Source organism: Peromyscus maniculatus, chromosome 19 (assembly GCF_049852395.1).
Source record: "Peromyscus maniculatus bairdii isolate BWxNUB_F1_BW_parent chromosome 19, HU_Pman_BW_mat_3.1, whole genome shotgun sequence".
NCBI lineage: Eukaryota > Metazoa > Chordata > Mammalia > Rodentia > Cricetidae > Peromyscus > Peromyscus maniculatus.
The window spans coordinates 47,490,764-47,501,381 of NC_134870.1; the positions used below are offsets into that span (position 1 = coordinate 47,490,764).

The 10,618-nt window shown below is 45.7% G+C and overlaps 1 protein-coding gene across 1 annotated transcript in view; it reads right to left on the bottom strand.

Moving 5' to 3' along the window:
• Positions 1–8,843, bottom strand: part of Aldh7a1 (aldehyde dehydrogenase 7 family member A1) — a 42,348-nt gene extending 33,505 nt beyond the window's left edge. The window contains exons 1-3 of the mRNA XM_042263692.2: positions 8,548–8,843; positions 7,291–7,344; positions 4,703–4,768 (exon numbers count right to left, since the gene is read on the bottom strand). Coding sequence (XP_042119626.2) covers positions 4,703–4,768; positions 7,291–7,344; positions 8,548–8,841 — 414 coding nt within the window. The 5' untranslated portion in view covers positions 8,842–8,843. The remainder of the gene's footprint in view (positions 1–4,702; positions 4,769–7,290; positions 7,345–8,547) is intronic.
• Between the last annotated feature and the right edge of the window lie 1,775 nt (positions 8,844–10,618).

Consider the following 10,618-nt stretch of genomic DNA (forward strand, 5'->3'; position numbering starts at 1 on the left):
CAGCTCTGGATTGCCCAAGGTCCCCAGCACTATACAACAACTAATGTTGGCAGAAATTGCCCTGTCTATAGTATTTAGTTACAGTAAACAAAACCAGACTAAGACATAGCCATGTGTTTTAAGATGCTCAAGACTTGACAGTTGGCAACTGACTGATCACAGATTCTTGATCAGCTGTGGGATTTTCAACATCAGACTCTATGTCTGATCACGCTAATGAACAGCAACATCACTTAACTCGACACCTTCAGTCTCACTTCCCAGATCATCCTTAGGAACAACACAGACTGAGAACACAAGGCTTAGGGGTCGACGAGGACAGTAAGAAAGGAATAAGAAGCAAGGATGATAGCCTCTTTTCTATCTCCTTTTTGAATGGACCAGTCCGAGAAGAGGCTATCAATCAAGTACAGTAGCTGGGATCACAGTCAGTTGGCAGAATGCTTGCCTAGCATAAATAAAACCAGGGGTTCGAGACCCAGCACCGCACAAAGCCAGACATGGTGGCAAAACACTCAGGAGATGGAGGCAGAGAGATCAGGAATTCAAGGTAATTGTCCCTGTTACACAGCAAATTAAAGGTCAGTCTGGCACACATGAGCCTCCGCCTGGCCCAGTGAGTAAACGCTACAGCGGCCAACCCTAAATGCCTGAGTTCAATCCCCAGAGCCCACGTGGTAAAAGGAGAGAAGTGACCTCCCCATGTGGACTAGGGCACATATGCACCCACCCACATATGCACACATGTAATTTTAGAAGTTGAGGGACCCAAGAGATGGCTCAGTGGTTAAGTGAGCTCTTGCAGAGAATCAGGGTTCTATCCTACCATCCACGTGGTACCTGAAAACTGTCACTGCTTCAAGAGCACCAGGCATGCCACAGTACATACACACATATAAAATAAGTAAATCTTTTTTTTTTTAATTGTGAAAACAAAAACCTCCAGGACCCTGTTCCACAGTTCACATCAGAAGTCCTCACCCCTGTATATTCCACCCATGTACTCTCATCTACAATTGACATGAGACAGCATGTAGAAGGAACTACACAGACTGAGGGAACAGTGGTGTCCATCTTCAGTTCCAGATGTTCGGACGCTCGGACAGGAGAATCCCTTGAGGCCAGAATTTCAGTCCAGCCTTGTACAATACAGGGAGACCTGCTTATAAAGAAACACCCAAATGGGAATATTGGCACATAATGTGGGCACACTCACTATGGTATCTGGTATTTATTTCTCTTTGTAATTAGGAGAAACGATCCATTTCTGTCCTCAAGGGACAGAAGTCTCTGGCTCTATCTCATCAGCAACAGAGGGGAAACTGAGGACACACAAGGGATTTAGAGGAGCAAGACAAGGAGAGCCGTAGGTAGAGCTCATTCACTGAGTCTCGAGAAGCAATGAGTTTCAGTCCTAGAGCCAGGTTCTCCGTAGTATCTGTAATTAGGAGAAAGAAACCTGTTCTCAGGGAAGGCCAGGAGGTGAACTCCAAGAACACCAGCACTCGGGAAGGCAGAGGCATCAGGAGCTCACGGTCAGCCTTGCCTATCTCAAGTTTGAGACCACCCTAAGCTACATTAAACCCTCTCGCTCAAAATAAATACATAAATAAGTAGAGCAGCCTTTGTAAATTACTTTTCCTTTGAATTTATACTTTGTTTTTATTTTCTTTTAGGAAAAAATGTTCCCTTTGAAACTTAACCGGAATGAAATGAAACAATGTTCTGTTGCAATGTAGACAAGTCAAAGAAGACCAGAGAGAGCCGAGAAGCTCAGTGGGAGGATCCTCGAGGGAGGCTGTAGACCACGACAGCCTGTAGACCCAGACAGCCCGATCCCCTGTTTTTGTCAAGGCCCAGGCATCCCATCTCTAAGTCACTGCCACACTGACCCCAGCCCAAGAGGACTGTTAGGAAAAGCTGTCTCCACACTAAACTTTGAACTCAATTGCTTAACTCGGATTCCAACAAAGAGATCCCCCACTGGTCCAATTTGCTCTTGTCCAAGAGTGACTTGCCCGACTTATCCAGCAACTCCATCTCAACTCAAAAAATGCACACGCTGCTGAAGGAAATGTTGAGCGTACTCTGGCACTGTGGGGCAAGACACTGAAGAGACAAATGAGATCCTAAATTCAAACATGGCGACAAAAGCAATAAAGCACAACATTTCAGAAAGATTATCACGGCAGCAACCACTGCAGCAGGGGAGACAGACTTAACAGTCAGCGAAGGAGGGTATGAGATGGCTCAGCAGGTAAAGGTGCTTGCTGCTCAAGCCTGGTGACCTGAGTTCGATCCCCAAAACCCACATAAGAGGGAAGGAGGGAACCAACTCCACAATGCTGACCATCGACCTCCCTATGCACATTATGGCACATGCCACCACGACCACGACCACCACCACCACCATAAATAAAAACTCTTTAAAATCAGTTTAGGAAAACAGACCCTGAAACCACACAAACCGTTCGCAAACATGTCTGTATTTACTCTAGATAAACACACATGAGCATAAATGTTTCTTATTAAAAGATATGTGAATGAGTCCAGCATTTGGGGAGACTGAGGCAAGAAGATATCCTCTGGCCAAATATAATGTGTCTCAAAAGGGGGGGGGGGGTGAAGAAGGGGAGAAAGTAGGTCAGGGTTAGAGATATGGCTCAGCAATTAAGAGCATTTGTTGCTCTTGCAGAGGACCCAGATTCAATTCCCAGGACCCATGTGGCAGCTCACAGCCATCTGTAACTCCAGTTCTAGGGGATACAGTGCCCTCTTCTGACTTCTGAAGACACCAGGCACATGGTACACAGACATACATTCAAACAAAACCCTCAAATGTATTAAATAAATCTCTTTTGTAAATGTTTGGCCAGGTGTTGTGGGGCATGCCTTTAATCCCAGCACTCAGGAGACAGGGGCAGGAGAATCTCTGTGAGTTTGAGGCCAGCCTGGTCTACATAACAAGCTCTAAGACAACCAGGACAAACAGAGAGCTTCTGAAAACACAGAGTTTAATGTGGCTGGAGATACGGCTCAGTGGATAAGAGCACTTGCTCCACAATCTTAGTGAACAGAGTTCTAATCCCAGCATGCATGTAACTTCCCAGGAATCCCAGCAAATGCCAGTGACCTCAAGGCACCAAGGAGGGCAGAGACAGGAGGATTACTGGGATTTTCTTGCTGGCTTCCAACCTAGTGAAAAGCCTGTTTCAGAGGAACAAACAGAGTGATGGAAGAAGACACCGATGCCCTCTTCTGGCCTCTCTACATGCATGTACAGGCACATAAGCACAACACACATATGACTAAACAAACATCATTTAAAAAATAAGTGGATCCGTGAGATGGCTCAGTGAGTAAAGGATGCCCTTGGCAATGTGAGTTTGATTTCCAAGGCCCATGTGAAGTCAAAGAGAATTGATTCCACAAAGTTGTCCTCTGACCACCACACACACACACTGTGACACATACCAACACACATGTACCAGGTGCACACAGACACACAACAATAAACACCAGCTTTTTTAAAGTATGCATTACTTTGTTGGCATACAATGTGATCCTAAATGCATGCACATATCACGTAATATGCATAAAAAACACAGCTACAGAGTAGATTGAGAGCTGGGAGAGAAATGCCCAAAGGTAGCTCTGATAACCATCTGTACTGAAGAGGTTGGAGTTAGAAGACTAAATTTGATTTTCATACTGCCTCATGCTTCAAACAAACAAAAAAAGCCCAAAAAACCAGGGAGCTGTTGAGATGGCTAAGGAGGTAAGGACACTTGCCACCAAGCCTAATGACAAAAGTTCAGTCTCCAACACATGGCACTGTGGTGTACTGATGCTTGCCATGTGCCAGCTCTGCTATAGACACCTGCAAACAATGCATGGTTAAGTGACTTAATCCCCATGACAACTCCAGAAGACAAGCACCCCTGCTCTCCCCTCTGTGAAAACACTGATGGAGACAGAGAGATGCTGGGAAATCCAAGTCACTCCTCTCCTTGAGTCCCCACTCCATACCCACCTATAGTGGCAGATCAGTGAGGCCCAGGACAGCAGAATTCTCACTTTGGCTATTTTTTGTTTGTTTGTTTGGTTGGTTGGTTTTTTGCTTTTTTTGTTTGTTTTGTTTTTTGGGACAGTCCTGGCTGTCCTCGAACTCATTTTGTAGACCAAGCTGGCCTCAAACTCACAGAGATCCACTTGCCTCTGCCTTCCAAGTACCGTGATTAAAGGTGTAAGCCATTTTGGCTCTTTTAACCCATGATGGATGGCGTTCGAAGATGAAGGAGGCAGATTCTGCCTCATGGCCCACAGGAACTCCTTAGCCCTGAGAAAATGGTGTAGCTGCTCTGGAGCCAGACATGCTGTGAAGACATCCTGTCCCTGGACAGTCTGGGAGGAGAAACAGGAGGGGCAGAGAACGAAGAGCTCCCCTTCTTTTGCTCAATTACAAGTTTTGGGGGAGAATATTCATGGCTCCAGTTTACATCATATCACAATAGTTTTCATCTATTTTAAAGTTACCCATTCTTGTGATCCCAAATGGGAAGGACCCTATATTAGGAATACCAGGGAGGAAATGAACACAGGCCCCAAGATGGCACATTTCAGCACTGTCTCATGCTTAGCTTTCTTTCATAATGACAGCAGGTGACCTGCTCTGCAGTGGAGACCATAAACACATACTTACCTCTGCCCACATTTTCCAAGCTTCCTTGGCTTCCTTTATGGTTTCCTCGTAGTCTTCCATGCTGGCCTAAGAATCGGAGGAAGAGAAACGGAATGAAAGAGCAGAAGTGAGAATTTCCAGAAGGAGACTGTGTCTGCAGATCCTGATTAGCACTGCAGAGGGCCTTTAGTCCCAGCACTCGGGAGCCAGAGCAGGCATATTTCTGTGAGTTTGAGGCCATATTGGTCTACAGAGTGAGTTCCAGGACAGCCAGGGCTACACAGAGAGACCCTGTCTCAAAAAAAAAAAAAAAAAAAAAACAACTGCAGAGAAGTTGGAATGCTGCAGATCCAGAACCTAACTACCTTACCATGAGCTAATTTCAGCCCCCTGAAATTTCTTGCCCACCTCACCACCTTGGTGTCTGTCAGAATATCCTGTGGCTAACAGATAAAATCTCTTGGAATCTATCATTTCAGCAGACCACTAGTCCCAAAAGTGAAGGATGTCATCAGATAACAGGCAGAATGCCCCATCTTGCTGTAACCGCTGATCCGAGGTGCCACCAATGTATTTTTATATTGCCTTAATGTATGGCTTTCATTTTCCTACAACTATAAAACCCTAAGAAACAGCTTCCCTGAGGGAACAACCTGGAGTAACCTAGCTGTGCTTCCCAGGGCATGGTGGTTTTTCAATTTTAGCTCCAGAAAAAGCGTATCTCCTATTCCTTTTGAGCTAAAAGCTGTGGTTTTTGCATTGACCACAGGATATTTCAACAGTCTACAATCCTAAAGACTGTTTATGAGGCTGGACTTATAGCTGAGGGGTGGGGGTAGGGGGGGAACGCAAGCTCTTGACTAGAATGGTTGAAGGCCTGGGTTCATTTCCCAGCATCATGGGGAGGGGCGGGTATATAGAAACATTAAAATAAACTAAAGCATAAATAGAAACATCAGCTAGTAGAGTCTTCATCCAGTAACTGATGGAAGCAGATGCAGAGATCCACAGCCAAGCACTAGGCTGAGCTCCGGAAGTCCAGTGGAAGAGAGGGAAGAGGGATTCTATGAGCAAGGGGAGTTAAGATCACGATGGGAAAATCTACAGAGACAACTGAACCAAGCTCGTAGGAACTCACAAACTTTAGATCAACAGCTGTGGAACCTGCATGGGACCAGACTAGATCCTCTGCATACGGGAGACAGTTATGTAGCTTGGTCTGTTTAAAGGGCCCCTGGCAGTGTGATCAGGATTTATCCCTGGTGCATGAGCTGGCTTTCTGGATCCCATTCCCTAAGGTGGGACACCTTGCTCAGCCTTGATGCAGGGGGGAGGGGCTTGGTCCTGCCTTAACTGATGTACCAGGCTTTGCTAACTCCCCATGGGAGCCTTTACTTACCCTTTTGGAGGCTGAGGGGAACAGGAGGTATGTAAAATGAATAATTTCTTTCTTTTTTTTTTTGGTTTTTCAAGACAGGGTTTCTCTGTTTAGCTTTGTGCCTTTCCTGGAACTCGCTTTGGAGACCAGGCTGGCCTCAAACTCACAGAGATCTACCTACCTCTGCCTCCCAAGTGCTGGGATTAAAAGTGTGCGCCACCACCGCCCAGCTATAAAATGAATAATTTCTTAAATAAATTTTAAAAAACAAAGAAACACCAGCTAGAATCTAATACAAGGAAAGATTACCCAGCTGTGCTTTAAAGCTTTGTTTTTCAAATCAAGTCTAGTCTCATCTGGATACAACCAACACATGGCCCATATTAAAAAGTTCAATCTTGGGGCTGGAGAGATGGCTCAGAGGTTAAAAGCACTGGCTGCTCTTCCAAAGGTTCTGAGTTCAATTCCCAGCAACCACATGGTGGCTCACAACCATTTGTAATGAGATCTGGTGCCCTCTTCTGGCCTGCAGGGATGTGTGCAGGCAGAACACTGTAGGCATAATAAATAAATTAATTAAAAAAAAGAAAAGAAGGGGGCTGGAGAGATGGCTCAGAGGTTAAGAGCACTGGCTGTCCTTCCAGAGGTCCTGAGTTCAATTCCCAGCAACCACATGGTGGCTCACAACCATCTGTAATGAGATCTGGCGCCCTCTTCTGTATACATAATAAATAAATAAATCTTAAAAAAAAGAAAAAAAAAGTTCAGTCTTGGGCTCCAACCCAGATTTGAAAAAATCAGAATTTTCATTCTAAAAAAAAATTATTATAATAACCAACAACAACAAAAAGCCAACTCTGGAGTGACTTGAAAGCAATACCCAAGAGGGAGACTAGGAATGTAGTTCAACTTGCCTAGCATGCATGAAGCTGTGGGTTCAAGCCCCAGCAAAAACCCTGGTATGGTGCTGCCATGCCTATGGGTAAGTCCAAAGTCAGCTATGCAGCAAGCTCTAGGCTAGCCTAGGCTACGTATCCTGTATCCAAACAACTACAAAAAGACCCTCTGCCTAATCCTCTCTCTGACTTAACTAACTTTTCTAGCTAATACCACAGAGCCAGAGTGAGCAGTCTTCCCAAACAGACTCGCCATGACAAAGAAGTGCATGATTCTGTCCATCTGTAACCTTTGCCTCTGAAGATCGCTAGCACAGTTCCCTGTGACAGCTTACCTGTCGGATTCTTGCTATTGGCTCATTGTTAGCAGGACAATAGGTCGTAATCACCTTGAAACAAACAAGCAAAAAAAGATGACAATCATACATAGCAATTATAACCATTCCCAAATTGAGGAGATACCAAATAGAAAAATAAAAGCAAAACAGGAGCCTTTAGGCTAACTTCTGTTAGGACTAACCGACTCTTCAGAGCAATCTTGGGTTTCTCACCTATGCCGGAGAAACTTTCTGTAAAGATCCATACACTGGTCATCTAAACACTAGGTTCAAAGGCACACAACACACTCACTCACACAACCCTTATTGTAACCAGATATTCAACTACAGTTTAACTTCCTGCTTTTACCACCTTACTCTGCCCACCCTCTGGTCTGGAAACAGAATGCCCAAGTCCAGATAAACTACAAAAAAGCCTGTGTTGATGAGATTGGAGAGGTCTCCAAATAGAAAGCCAAAACTAAAGTGCGGCTAAAAGACTAGATTTTATCAGACATTAATGACTGATGCCACAAAAAAAAAGCAGGCCGAGAGCTCAGGTGGGTGGCAGAGCGCTTGCCTCGGGTGCACACTGGCCTGGGTTCAAGTCCCAGAACCAAAAAGTTTTTTTTTTTTTTGTTTTTTGGTTTTTTTTTTTTGTTGTTGTTGTTGTTTTTTAAGAGACAATAGGGCGAAGCTCCCAAATTCATAACAATAAAAATCACCTGGCTCCCCTACGGTCAAGAGTCGCCTTTAAAAGAAGTTGCGTTTTCTGTAACAAAGCAGGTTCTGATACAGTTGAATGATATGTTTCTGAAAAAGCTTCCTTTCTTTCCCTTAAACGTATGAGACACTCACCTAAGTTTGGGGCAACTAAACCTTACCTGTCCACTTTGTTCTAGAAAGGGTTTTATTTCAGTGGTAAGTTTGGGCAATAAATACTGAAAATCAAGTCTTCAAGGGGAGAAAGTTCACAAGATTTTAGCCAGGGCGAGCTTGTGACAGATCCCAAGCAAAACTGCCATACGGTTTTAAACACTGGGGTGTAGCCTTCCTGGCGGCTCCAAACCTCCTCCATCGATTCTTCACAGTGCTAACATCTAAAGTTCGTTTACTCTTACCTTTCATCGTTAGAAAAACTTCTACTGTATCAATTTAAAACTTCCCATCCTGTCTATTACTCCCGAGGTTCCAGTCGGGAGGTGGGAATGGGGGCGCCCGCCTCGCGGCCTCCCAGGCAAACCTTGGCTGCAACTTCCCGGGGCGCTCGCATACCTCTCCCCCGCCGCGCCAGTTTCCATTATACACGCCGTCGTTTTCCTCGCGGAGCCCCAGCTCTTGCAGCCAAGCATACTGGGGATGCTGGATCAGCAGAGTGGACATGAGGGCCGTGGGCCTGCACGGAGGGCGGGAGAGCCTGCTGGTCTTCACGCTCTTCTCGCAGAGAGTGCGAGCCAGACGCAACATGCCGAGCTCAGAAGCCCCTGCCGCGGGGGAGTCCGGGAAATGCAGCCCCGCCCCCCGCGCGGCCGAGTCCCCAGGGCAGGCCCCGCCCCCCGCCCAGTCCATTGAAGACCGGCCCCCCACCCCCACCCCCTTCCGCGAATGCTCATTGGGCAGACCCTCCCCCGGGAGCCCATTGGGCAGCCTCGCCCCACCCACCCACCCCCGCCGGCACGCCCCCTGCCCGTCCCCCCCCCCCCATCCGCTCCCCCGGGGTCTCCCTGACCGACCTTACCCTCTGGACAGTGAGATGGCCTTAGGGTCTGGGGGCGGGGTGGGGCGGGGAGGGGCGGGGAACCGAGCCACCCGCGGGTTCTGAAGTCCAGAGGTTTTAGAGCGGAGCTTCCAGACAATACGCTCTTAGGCCGCAGTGTCCAGGGTGTTCTGGGCATGCTCCTTCCGTGGGTCTGGGCTGGGACCTGAAAACCTCAGCATTTCTAATCGGCTCTCTCAAGAAGCGGTGACGTCGTCACTGGTCTCTGTTGTAGCCCTGGGAGTTTTTTCAGTGGGTGGAGGTGTGAAGAAGGTTATTTTCACTGCTTTGGTAAATTACAAATGTTTCCTAATAAATGGGAAGTATTACATGATTGCATCGCCTTTTAAATACGCTGCCTGAGTATATCCTTACTTTGGAAGAACAAACCATTTTTAATCAATGTTCTTCACTCTCTATTTCTTTTGTCTTCTGCGATATCCTTGCCCCTCACCCTCTTAGGGTAACCCTGTGTCATTCATTCCCCCAATAACCAGGCCTCTTTGTATAAGGGAAATCCTAACATCTCATCAGCACTAGACACACGCCTAAGTGATTTCCAGCCTGTTACTTGCCCTTGTGATTCCCAGGTCACACTGGGTTTTTCAATGATTCCCTGCTGATGTTTTCAATATACTTCCATTGCTTTCTACCCTGCAGTTAAAGTCACAAAAGGATACGAATAGAAAAGGAAAAATCAAAATCAAACTATACTTATTCATATGACACTTTACTTAAAAAGCTGGTGGTGGTACAAGCCTTTAAATCCCAGCACTCAGGAGGCAGATGAAGGCAGATCTCTGTAAATTGGAGGCCAGCCTGGTCTACAGAGTTACAAAGTGAATTCCAGGGCAACCAGGTCTACACAGAGAAACACTGTCTCAAAAAAAAAAAAACTCCAAGATATACCAGATATTTCTAATATATAGTAACACTTGGCAGCAAAGTAGTTAGATTTAAATTCAAAATCAACATAAAAAAATTAATGGACTTTTTTTCAGACAAAGTCTAATGTAGCTCAGGCTAGCCTCCTATTCATTATGCAGCTAAGGATGACCTTAACACCTGCCTCTCTCACCTGAGTGCTGAGATTATAGGTGTGTGCAAATGCACCTGACTATACAGTGCTAGTAACTAAACCCAGGGCATCATGCACGGTGGGCCAACAGTCTACCAGTGACGCTACATGACTAATGAAGTGGCTTTTCTATATGCAATAAAAACATGCTGAGATAAGAGGAAAACAACCTCATTGGCCATAGTGATGATGATGATGATATGATGATGGCAATGATGATAATAAAATACAAAAAAGAACAGCTATGAATAAATCTAACCAAGGAAATAAAGGACCTACAACAAAAACTTTGAAACACTTAAGAACTTCTGAATAAACCAGGCGGTGGTAGCGCATGCCTTTAATCCCAGCACTCGGGAGGCAGAGCCAGGCAGATCTCTGTGAGTTCGAGGCCAGCCTAGTCTACAGAGTGAGTTCCAGGAAAGGCACAAAGCTACACAGAGAAACCCTGTCTTGAAAAAAAAAAAATTAAGAGCTACTGAATAAAGAATTGAAAAAAAGACAGGAGAAAA